The sequence below is a fragment of the Malus domestica genome, chromosome 17 (genome assembly GCF_042453785.1).
Source record: "Malus domestica chromosome 17, GDT2T_hap1".
Taxonomy (NCBI): Eukaryota; Viridiplantae; Streptophyta; class Magnoliopsida; order Rosales; family Rosaceae; genus Malus; species Malus domestica.
This window is the reverse complement of record NC_091677.1, coordinates 5,578,924-5,591,721: the sequence shown is the minus strand read 5'-3', so window position 1 is coordinate 5,591,721 and position 12,798 is coordinate 5,578,924. Positions and strand designations below refer to the sequence as shown.

Genomic DNA, 12,798 nt, shown 5'->3' with positions numbered 1-12,798 from the left:
GCCAAATCTGTAAATTCTTATTGCGTCTTTTTGTCTTCCTTCTGTCCATTTCGTCTTCAGTTCACTCGGCCATCTGTTCTACGTTAGTATGCCCTGCATCCTTGTTTAATTCGGTTTTCCTCTAAGTTACACAATCAGACTTTGTACATTCTTGCTTCAAATGTCAAGTTTAAGAAAGATCAACAAAAAAAAAACAAAGAACCACAAAACAAAAACAGGAGTGCAAAGGGAACATACGATCAATTTAACAGTTTTGAGTATCCAATATTAGAAATCAAAGTCTTCGTTTTTTATACAAGCAATATTAGGGAGAAGGAAATTGTTGCTTTTAAGTGTTTAAGGGTCTGTTTGATACTCTATTTAAATTCAATTTTTTAAACTCAAAAACAATTTTCAAGTTTTAGGCCTTAAAATTTTGTTTGATAAAACTATTTTCAAAAACTAAACTTAAGACTAACTAAAAAATATAGTCTATTATCTAAAAACATAAAAAGTGTTGTAAACATTCCTAGTTTAAGTATGATTGTGTAAATCCTAGATAAGATTTGATTCTAGGTATCCTTTCCTATTACAACTTGTATTACTTGGAGAAGAAGGAATATCTTCTCTCCCTTTACTACTATAAATAAAGGCACAATGTAGGAGGGATAACAACACACACATTCCCCTACAATTCTACAAACACACATCTCTCTCCTCTCTCTCTCTGCCGCCGACCCTAGTCCCTCTGTCAGATAAAATAGACCACAACACGTTATCAGCACGCTCCTACCGCTGCGCTTAGGAATCTGACGTTGGAGATTTTTTCTGCATCAAACCAGTTCATCCATATCATCACGCAATCAGGTTCTTTCCAAACAACGGCTTTTAACTCGATATTTTGCAAGCCCTGATAGCATGAACATTCACCATGATGCATGACCCAACTTTACGTTTTACGTATTTTAGATTCTACATAAATTGTGTATGCTTCATCATCAAAATTGCTACAATTATGTGAATTTGATATTTGCCATGAATTGAATCTTACATATGTACATGCATTGAAACTATTATTTGCATATGCATCAAAGTAAATATGCGATTCATTGAATTATATATGCATCTAATTAAAATTAAAAAAAAAAAAAAAAAAAAAAAAAGTTTTCTGGGCTCGCCTGGAACGGCCCGGAAAAAAAAAAAAAAAAAAAAATTTTTAGGGCTGCACACAGCAGCCCATTCCCCTCTTCTCACCCCGTGGGCCTGTCATCCCACCCGAGGGTTCTTGGCTTATACTTTTAGGCCCCGAGATTTTATTATTTAATATTTTTTTTAAATATGGGTTTTTATATTTTCACCCACACTTTAATTTGGCCCCGAAGACCAAAAATAAATTAATTCACTTATCATTATACAATATCTCTGCATATATTCTTTGCATATTTGTTTGCATATATATTTGTGTTTGCCTGCAGGAATATATGAACCTGAAGTTCATAATTACTTTGAAACCCGAAGTTTCTTATACACATGCCTTGTTAGAAAACCCGAAGTTTTCACTTAAATATATCACCCATGAAAACCCGAAGTTTTTCATGCAAAATTAAACCAATACATGTCTATTAGAACCTGTATGTTCTACTCCTATGTGAATGGATTGATTTTTCTCCATTACACTAACCACATCTTGTTCATCCATTTTGTGATAGGAACATGTCGAATTTGAACAAACTCGACTTCACCGCTTTGGAGGTTTCTGGAAGGAACTACCTCAAGTGGGTTCAAGATGTGAAGCTCCACCTCACTGCAAAGAACTTGCGTCCTGCTATTGAAGAAGCAACAGATAAACCTGTTGGCAAGGCTGAAAAAGCCACTGCTATGATCTTCATCCGAAGACATATCCATGACGCTCTACAAACTGAGTACCTTGCTGAGGAGGATCCACGTGCATTATGGGTCGCTTTGGCTGATCGTTTCAATCACCAAAAGGACATATTCTTGCCTGAAGCAAGACACGACTGGCAGCACTTGCGCTTCCAAGACTTTAAGTCTGTGAATGAATATAATTCTGAAGTTTGTTGAATCCGATCACTTCTCAAGTTTTGCAATGAAACTTTGACTGAAGAGGATCTCCTGGAGAAGACCTACTCGACCTTCTCTGCTTCTAATATTGTCCTGCAGCAACAATATAGAGCTCAGAAGTTCACTAAGTTCTCGGATTTGATCTCTGTTTTACTTCTTGCTGAAAAGCAGAACCAGCTGTTGATGAAGAATCATCAAGCTCGACCTACTGGGGCTACTGCTGTGCCTGAAGCACATTATAGCACTAATCAGCACCCAAAACGCCAAAAGAGGCGTGGTAAGGGCGGCCAGAAGCCATCCCACCAAGGTCAACAGAGCCAAGGCCCATCCAAGGGAGGAAACAAAGCCCAGAAGCGCCCAAACCTCGCTCCCAAGGCCCCGAACTTCAAGAATAAGGGCAAAACACCTGCCACAATGAATGACGATATGTGCTATCGTTGTGGTTCCAAGGACCATTGGTCCCGTATTTGCCGTGCTCCCAAGAAGGTTGTGGATGCATATCATTCTCGTCGTACGAAGTTTGAATCAAACTTCCTGCAAGTGGACGAACCGGAGACTACAAAGATGGAGGTTTCTGACTTTCAGGAGGATACCACTCCTATGGAAGATTAGAATCTTAGACATAGACTTATTTTTCAGTTAAAATAAGACAATTGGGGCCGAATTCCACCTAGTGGCCGAACCCCACCTTGTTCTTTGGTTGATTTTGAACAATTTTCCTTTATTTTTGGATTATTAGTTGGCGATTTATTTTGGATATTAAGTTTTTTCCTTGAATAAATGAAATTATTTTGAATTGATACTTGTTTTTATAAACTTTTATGCATGTGACCAATTCAAATTAATTTTTCATTCTAGGTATGACTAGTGGGAAAGTTAGTTGTCTGGCAGATAGTGCAACCACGCATACTGTTTTGCGTGAACGCATCTATTTCACTAACTTCGTACCTAAGAATGCACCTCTGACAACCCTCTCAGGCCCATCCAACCTGATCGAAGGATACGGTCAAGCACGTATAATGTTGTCCAATGGTACAATCTTGACCATTGCTGAGGCACTCTATTCTCCATGTTCCGGAAGAACGTTACTAAGTTTCAAGGACATTAGAGATAACAATTACCACGCTGAAACCCACGAAGAAAACGGAGTTGAATTTCTGTGCGTAACTTCCTACGAATATGGCCAGAAGCGTATTCTAGAGAAGATGGAGCGTAACCCGAGTGGTCTATATACTACGACCATACGCCCCATAGAATGCCACTATGTGGCCGGCCCTACCACAGGGACCGCGCACGAAATTACACTTTGGCATGATCGTTTGGGACATCCTGGACGAATAGCGATGCGCCGTATCCTCAAAACTTCACACGGGCATCCACTAACCCGAAGCTTAGGTTCGATCCATGAAATTGCATGTCAAACATGTTCTATGGGAAAGCTTATTACTAAGCCTTCTTATGACAAGATTCGTTCGAATCCTCCCATTTTTCTACAACGAATTCAGGGGGACATTTGTGGACCGATTCAACTTCCCTGCGGACCATTTAGATATTTTATGGTTTTGGTTGACGCTTCTACACGTTGGTCACACGTGTGCTTGTTGTCCACAAGGAACGCTGCATTCTCCAAACTGTTGGCTCAGGTTATCAAGTTCAGGGCTCACCATCCTGATTATCCGATCAAATCTATTCGATTGGATAATGCTGGAGAATTCACATCTAAAACTTTTGATGACTATTGCATGTCGGTTGGGGTTGAAGTTGAACATCCTGTACCCCATGTTCACACCCAGAACGGCCTGGCATAGGCTTTCATTAAGCGTTTACAAATGATTGCTCGATCGTTGGTCATACGTACCAAGCTCCCGATCGCTGCTTGGGGCCATGCAATATTGCACGCAGCAAAGTTGGTCCGCCTGAGGCCTGTTGCGACACAACCATTTAGTGCCCTTCAGTTGGTCACCGGATGCGAACCCGACATATCGCATCTGCGCGTTTTTGGTTGTGCGGTCTATGTGCCGATCTCGCCGCCCTTACGTACAAAAATGGGGCCTCAGCGAAGGATGAGAATCTATGTCGGATATGATTCTCCTTCGATTATTCGTTACTTAGAACCTTTGACAGGCGATCTGTTTACCGCTCGTTTCGCGGATTGTCACTTCTATGAGACAGTCTTCCCGTCGTTAGGGGGAGATAAGAACGTCAACGTTCCTAATGAACGACGCGAATTATCGTGGACGACTCCCACTTTGTCTCATTTAGATCCCCGCACCGCTCAGTCTGAAGCTGAAGTGCAGCGCATATTAGATCTCCAGAGCATAGCTCAGAGCATGCCAGATGCTTTCACCGATCTAGCGCGCGTGACAAGATCACATATTCCAGCTGCGAATACGCCTGCAAAGATGGATGTACCAAATGTACGACGGACTACCCTCCTGGAAGCCCGGGACGCCAATTCTGGTGATCCACGTACATTAGCGGCTAGCCAATCATCTGCCCCTACACAAAAGCGTGGCAGACCCCTTGGTTCAAAGGATTCACACCCCCGGAAGAGGAAAACCACGGCACAAGGTCCTGAAGAGCCTACCGTGAATCCGACTATCGCTTACTCATTTTACCCAACTCATGAGGAAATTTTAGATTATGGAAGCGTCCTTGAAGAGACGAATCCTCCTCCCGAGAATCGTGAGATTTCGGTCTATTATGCTAGCTTAGATGATGTGTGGCGTAGAAATGAGATGATTGTCGACGATGCATTAGCATTTGCAGTAGCTACTGAGATCATGTTGAGCGATGACATTGAACCGCGTTCCGTTGATGAATGTCGACGTAGAGCTGATTGGTCAAACTGGAAACAAGCAATCCAAGTCGAACTTGATTCACTTGTGAAACGTAAGGTGTTTGGACCTGTAGTTCCTACTCCTCCACATGTGAAGCCCGTTGGCTACAAGTGGGTTTTCGTTCGGAAGCGTAATGAGAAGAACGAAATTGTGCGTTACAAAGCTCGTCTTGTAGCACAAGGTTTCTCACAACGCCCCGGGATTGACTATGACGAAACTTACTCACCCGTTATGGATGTGATTACTTTTCGATACCTTATCAGTTTGGTAGTTTCCGAAAAACTGGATATGCAGCTGATGGACGTAGTAACCGCGTATCTCTATGGGGATCTTGATACGGAAATTTATATGAAAGTTCCCGAAGGACTTACATTGACTGGTTCAAATATTTCCAAACCCCGGAACACGCTCTCAATTCGGCTGAGGCGTTCACTATACGGTTTGAAACAATCCGGAAGAATGTGGTATAACCGTTTAAGTGAGTATTTGACTAGTCAGGGATATGTGAATAACGAACTATGCCCTTGTGTGTTCATTAAGAAGTCACATTCCGGATTTGCGATTGTTGCAGTATATGTCGATGACATGAATCTCATCGGAACTCCTGAAGAGCTCGCGAGAACTGCTTCGCACCTGAAGTCGGAATTTGAGATGAAAGATCTAGGTAAGACTCGATACTGTCTCGGTCTCGAGATAGAGCATTGTTCGGATGGAATCCTAGTACATCAATCGAACTACACCCAGAAGGTGTTGCGCCGTTTTAATGAGGATAAAGCGAAGCCTTCGAGTACTCCTATGGTCGTTCGTACGCTAGATGCAAAGCGAGATCCCTTCAGTCCGAAGGAGGATGATGAAGAGATTTTGGAGCCTGAAGTTCCTTATCTAAGTGCGATAGGCGCTTTATTGTACTTAGCTCAATGCACTAGACCCGACATCTCCTTCGCTGTTAATCTTTTGGCAAGATACAACAATGCACCAACACGCAGACATTGGACTGGCGTGAAAGACATCTTCCGTTACCTTAGGGGTACTACGGATTTGGGCTTATTCTATCCCTACGAATCCTCGAGTGATGCCGCACCCTATGCTCATCGGGTTGATTCTCGCCTTGTTGGTTATGCCGACGCTGGATACTTATCTGATCCGCACAAGGCGCGTTCTCAGACGGGTTATGTCTTTACCGTTGGAGGCACCGCAATATCTTGGAGGTCAACTAAACAGACCTTAGTTGCCACTTCGTCTAACCATGCTGAAATTCTCGCCTTACATGAAGCAACTCGGGAATGCTTTTGGTTGAGAGCAGTAGTGGGCCATATTCGAAGCTCCTGTGATCTTCATCCTGCCGTTAATGCCCCGACGACGATTTTTGAAGACAACGCAGCTTGCATCGAACAGCTCAAGAAGGGTTACATCAAAGGAGACAACACCAAGCATATTGCGCCGAAGTTCTTCTTTACACATCAACAACAAGAGCATCAGAAGATTGAAGTCACGCAAATCCGATCACAAGACAATCTGGCCGACCTCTTCACCAAATCACTATCGAAGGCGACGTTTCAGAAGCTTGTTCATGGAATTGGTATGCGTAAACTTTCTGAGTTGTAACTTTGCTATTTCTCTTTGGAATTATGTCAAACTCAGGGGGAGTATCTTCTAGATACTTGCTTGATCTTAATGTACTCTTTTTCCCTACGATTAGGAGCATTTTTCCCACTGGGTTTTTGCTACCTAACTAGGTTTTAACGAGGCACCCACCTTGGGCTGGTCATATCCCTGATGACGTCCTGTAGACGTTTCTTTTGACTTTGCATTTCTCACGCATTTTTCCTTAGACTATGGATTTTGTCCCTACTTGGGTTTTTGCCATAGCCTTAGGGTTTTTAGTGAGACTTACTACTTATGCAAGTTCCTACCTTATTGAGAATAAGCGTTGTTCCTTGGAATCAATGCCGACGAGTCGACTTCCTCAACTTCTGCATGATGCTGAATCTACCTTGAGTATTTACCCACTCAAGGGGGAGTGTTGTAAACATTCCTAGTTTAAGTATGATTGTGTAAATCCTAGATAAGATTTGATTCTAGTTATCCTTTCCTATTACAACTTGTATTACTTGGAGAAGAAGGAATATCTTCTCTCCCTTTACTACTATAAATAAAGGCACAATGTAGGAGGGATAACAACACACACATTCCCCTACAATTCTACAAACACACATCTCTCTCCTCTCTCTCTCTGCCGCCGGCCCTAGTCCCTCTGTCAGATAAAATAGACCACAACAAAAAGTGAGTTTTTAGAGTTTTTAAACTTAAATTTACTCATTTCTTTTCTCTCCCTCCTCCCATCTCCCTCTAAATCTCTCTCTCTCTCTCTCTCTCTCTCTCTCTCTTCTTCTTCTTCTTTCTCTTTCCTCTTTTTTTTTTTTTACCTTTTTCCTCTCTCATCTAATTGGCTATAATATACATTCTCTCGGTTCTTTCTCTCACTCATCTTCCTCTCTATCTCGTCCGATCCTCTCCCTTTTTTCTCTTTCCTTCAATCATCTATTACTTTCTTTCTTCATCTCTCCTCTTTCTCCCTCTCTTGCAACTCCTTATTTTTAGATCTTTTTATCTAGTTTAAGTCGTAAGATTTAAAATTTTTAAATCACAAAAGTTTTTGAGTCTTCAAGAAAATTGTTTTTGATAAATGTTCTTAAGAAATGTTTTGAGAAATGATAAAAAATTTCAAATAGGATACCAAACAGGCCATAAGATCATGAGTTTCTCCACCTATTTTCAATTGATTTTCAGTAAGATGCTAGCATTCCCTTGAATTGGTTGGATAGGTTTAAAAACATCAAATAGAAGTTTCTGTTTCTTTGAAGCTATTTTGCCTTTGACCAAACCAAAAAGTCATATTCAGCGTATATAATTTGTATATATGGATCCCTCACTACAAGGGAAATGTGTATATATAATATAGACACACACGTTATTTGAGCTGTAATTACGTATTTTTAATCTATAATTTTAATTTTTTATTAAAGCATGTTACATATATGGATTATTCAATACAAGAGAAATGTGTGTGTATATAATATAGACACACTCGTCATTTAAACTAATCTATAATTTCAATTTTTTTATTAAAGCATGTACATATAATCTCAATTTTTTGTTAAAGCATGTTACATATAATCTCAATTTTTTATTAAAGCATGTTTCATTTGCTTATTGATTATAAATAAATGAGAGTAAACCAATCCATTATCTCAAATTCCTTATTAATTCATGTTAAATTCAATCAGGAGGGGATAGAAGTTATATATTTCATCTATATAAAGTATGTCACATCCTGGCCCATGCCCCACCACATCCCGGGCTCGATTCCACCGTAGTACGATATTATCCTCTTTAAGTCCTGACCACGCCCTCACGGTTTTGTTTCTGGGAATTCACACGAGAACTTCCTAATGGATCATCCATCCTGGAATGCTCTTGCGCGAACTCGCTTAACTTCGGAGTTCCTACGGAACCCGAAACCAATGAGCTCTCAAAATGCCTCATGCTAAGTAGCACACCAAAATGATAAAATATCAAAATACCATAAATTGCCTTTCAAAAATTTCAAAAATTACAATTTAATTAAAAGGAGTTCACCGCATTTTAATTTTGAATGAATTTAAATCTCTCATGTCTATATTAATTCATGTTAGATTCAATGAGGAGAGTAAAACATCATATTAATATAGAAAGACTTTTGGGTTACTATAGAAACCTTTGGGTGGTCACTCATGTATTTGATGACCTATATAAAGAGAGCTAATGATAATGGAAGACACTCTACTTTTCGCCTCCAAATCTCTTGTCTCTCTTGTTCCCATATTTCTTACACTTTAATCCCAACATGTTATTAGCACGATAGTGCTCTTAATCTTAAGTTTCAGAGAAAGAAAAAGTTAAGAGAACGACATGGATACTACAAGAGATTTTTCATACTTCTCTCGTTTGAAGTCCATGATTCTATTAATCTCGTCTTTTTTTTTAAGGCCTTGTATTTTATTGTCAAACATGTTCGTTTGTTCTTGGTTTTTTTTTTTTTTTTTTTGTTTTCTAATAATATATGATGTATTGCTTGCAGATTCCTCGTTGCACTATGATGCAAGACAATTGAAATCCAAAGGCGGATAACCGAACTTGTGAAGCCTCTAGCCTTCCACCATGAATCTCCAGCCTATTAAGTCGTTTGTCCCGGTTTTGAAGAGAAAATTAAGGGGGTGTGAAAAATTTAATTTTTTTTCTATCCAAGTCTATCACGTTTCCTTGCTGATGAAGGGGTTGGTATTGATGTCATCATTTATTTTTCACTTATTTGATCAATGCAATTACTAATTAGCATATAGGTTTAGTCACTTATTCCTCATGTGCTAAGTCATAGAAAAATATTTCCGGCAGCAACCACTCCATTAAGGGGCAGCAACCACTCCATTTAGGGGCAACATGTGTGTTAAATAACATTAAAATTGTCTATACTAAAATATTGTTGATTGTTGTTTCTCTAAGATTCTTCAAGTATATTATATAATTATACAATGACCTCCAATATATATCATATTTGAAGGTGAAATTTTCTATAGCCTCTCTCGGTCCGGAAAGAGTAGATAATCGTAACTTGCCACAAATTGTTCTCCTTTTAAAGAAAAAAGAGGTCCACTACAACCTCTATTTTCTCCAAATTATAATTTTGTTAGTTGCTAATTAATAATAAGAATTTGAGATTCCTTCCCCGACAAGACAATGTGTTAAGTGTATATTTATAGCCATTATGTCCTCACTTAAACTGCACACAAAATTAAGCTTCTTTTTCATCTCCAATGGCAAAACCAGGCTCGGTCAGAGTAGTTGAGGCTTGCAGTGTAGCTCCGAAACCAAGTTCGCGGCCAGACTCTGCCCACCCGGAGGATCTGTCTCTTCCTCTCACCTTCTTTGACCTCCGTTGGCTAAGGTTTCCACCCTCTCAAAGCCTTTTCTTCTACGAAATGCCTTCATTCGACGCATCACACTTCTTCGATTCCATACTTCCAAAGCTCAAAACCTCGCTTTCCGCCACCCTCCAACATTTTGTACCTCTAGCAGGAAACCTCACCTGGCCTCTAGACTCCCCCGAACCCCTTCTCAGTTATCTCAAAGGCAACGCAATTATGCTAACAATCGCCGAGTCTGATGCTGATTTCCACCGTCTAACTTCAAGCAACAACTTTGACATTGAAGCCAAAGAGTATCATCCTCTTGTACCCCAACTGGCAATGTCTCATGAAAAAGCTGCGGTGCTGTCATTGCAAATAACCGTCTTTTCCAATGGCGGTTTTTCGATTGGATCAGCTATGCACCATGCCGTCCTCGATGGCTTATCCGCACTCTTGTTTTTCAAATTTTGGGGTCACCTATGCAAACATGGAGGAGGAGAAGGAGGAGGACCACCACCTTTGCCAAGTTACGATAGAAAGGTCATCAAGGACCCAGCCGGGCTCCAAGAAATCTACTCAAACGACTGGTTAAGATTGGGTGGTCCAAACAATAGAAGCTTACTGCCTTTGGAGGTTAAACGTCCAGGAGACTCAATTCGAGGCACCTTCGAGTTCACACGCGCGAAAATCGAAACCTTAAGGCGGTCAGTGATGAGGACTATGATGACAAAGAATAAGGAGCAAGCTGATCATTCAAAACTATTGCATTTATCGACATTTTCGCTAACATGCGCCTATACATGGGTTTGCTTAGTCAGGGCTGAGGAGACCAAAACAGAGAGAGTATTTTTCATCATTCCTGTGGACTGCCGGTCACGCTTAGACCCTCCTCTACCGCCAACTTATTTCGGGAACTGCATCGCAGGACATCGAGCAGTTGCGGAAACAAATGACCTATTGGGAGAAGATGGGATGTTTGTGGCCTTGAAAGCAATTAGCGACGTGATAAAAAGTTTGGACAAGACCCTTTTGGAGGGGGCAGAGACTTGGGTATCAAGAATGTTCAATACACTGCAGCCCAGTGCTGACAGAATAATTCCCGCTGCTGGTTCACCCCGGTTTGAGTTTTATGATGCAGCTGATTTTGGATGGGGAAGACCAACGAAGCATGAGGTAGTTTCGATAGACAGGACAGGGACGATGTCTATTCAAGAGAGCAAGAATGGTGATGGTGGAGTTGAGGTTGGGTTGGTTTTGAAAAAACATTACATGGAGGTTTTTGCTTCTCTATTTGCTAAAGATCTTGAAGAAAATTTAAGCCGCATGTAGTAGCATACTACTAAAGTTTGTTTCTACACAAGTTTCTTTTTTTTTCTCAGTTTAATTTATGTGTCGTCCTGTGATTTGCAAAGTTTCATTTGTCATAAAAAAATGAACAAACACTCTGAAGAAACTTTGGTGCTAGAGAAAAATCATTGAAATTTTTAGCATAATATTCTCTGAACAGCCAGTAATTACACAATCAGACCTTGTTCTTGCTTCAAATGTCAAGTTTAAGAAAGATCAACCAGAAAAGAAAGAATCACAGAACAAAAACGGGAACACAAAAGGAACATACTATATCAATTGAATTGTTTTGAGTATCCAATCTAGAATTTTTTTTCTTTAAGTGCTTAAAAGATCTTGAATTTCTCCACCTGTTTTCAATTGATTTTGAGTAAGATACTAGCATTCCCTTGAGTTGGTGTTAGTGCATTTTTAATATTAAACAAATTAATTAAAATTGTCATTATTTGTTGTTGTCGGAAAATTAAGATGATTGTCATTATTTGTTGTTACTAGGAAATTAAGATGAAGTAGCTTTTCATATTTTGTAACTCCTGTAACCTTTTTTATTATCCCACTAGCAATTTCCTCTGCAACAATTATTCTTCATTCTCCATCTTTTCTGTTTTTATTTATTGGCCAAAGAAGGGTGTTTGTGTGGTGGAGCTTTGGACTTTTCTTTTTTTGTGCAGATAGGTTTTAGTCACACAACTATTCAGTTGGATTGTTGTATTTTGGAGGGGACAAGTTAAGAGATATATTGTTGCACCGGTTTGTGGAGATTGTTGTATTATGGAGGGGACAAGTTAAGAGATATATAACTGCAGTGGACTTGAATCTTCTTATAGAAAGCGAGATACATGCATCTCAGCCTAATTATCTAAGTGTTTTTCAGAAGAATATTATAATTTTCTTGTAATTTTCTCAACAGTTGGTTTATTAGGCGGGGGGGGGGGGGGGAAGAGATCCATCTGGATCTCTCCCCCCAAGTCCTAGGGATTCGGAGATCCGGACCCTTGAAATTTGATTCAACGGCTACAATTTTTATAATTTTTAGTGGAGCCCCCTGTTTGTAGCCGTTTGATCAAATTTCAAAGGTTCAAATCTCCGGATTCTTAGGATTTGGTGGGAGAGATCCGGATGGGATCTCTTCCCGTTTTAAAAACATCAAAAAGAATTTTTTTTGTTTCTGTCTGCTAAAGTATTTCAAACTTTTGAAGCTATTCTGCATTTGACCAAAAAAATCATGTTCAGCATATATAATTTGTATATATGGACTCTATTACATATAAAAGGAAAGTTTAGAATACCTTCTTGTTCAAAAAATAAGAATCCGGATCCTCGTCGGATCCTTGCTGTGAGAATCCTAGAGATTCATCAATCATGTCTGTTTATCGTACATTGTGTGGTCAGAAATTATTTTAAATATTTTTATTTAAAATTAAACATAAACAGTACTTGACAAAAATTGACCGCACGATGTACAATGAATGGACACGATTCACGGATTCCCAGGATCCTCACCAAAAGAATCTGGAGAGGATCCTGTTGGAAAAAATAAAATGTTTTTTTAACCTTTGGTCTTTGACAATGAAAATTAATATAAGTGGTCTTTGAGTTTGTCC

At 39.7% G+C, this 12,798-nt stretch overlaps 1 protein-coding gene across 1 annotated transcript; it reads left to right on the top strand.

The window, feature by feature from the left end:
- Window positions 1-9,742: 9,742 nt before the first annotated feature.
- Window positions 9,743-11,191, top strand: LOC103404877 (phenolic glucoside malonyltransferase 2-like). The gene has a single exon (XM_008343843.4). The coding sequence runs from the start codon at window positions 9,755-9,757 to the stop codon at window positions 11,174-11,176; it is 1,422 nt and encodes a 473-aa protein (XP_008342065.3). The 5' UTR covers window positions 9,743-9,754; the 3' UTR covers window positions 11,177-11,191.
- The last annotated feature ends 1,607 nt before the right edge of the window (window positions 11,192-12,798 follow it).

What these genes read in the sequence shown, in the direction of transcription:
- LOC103404877 (XM_008343843.4), top strand. Translation starts at nt 9,755, where the DNA reads ATGGCAAAACCAGGCTCGGTCAGAGTAGTTGAGGCTTGCAGTGTAGCT.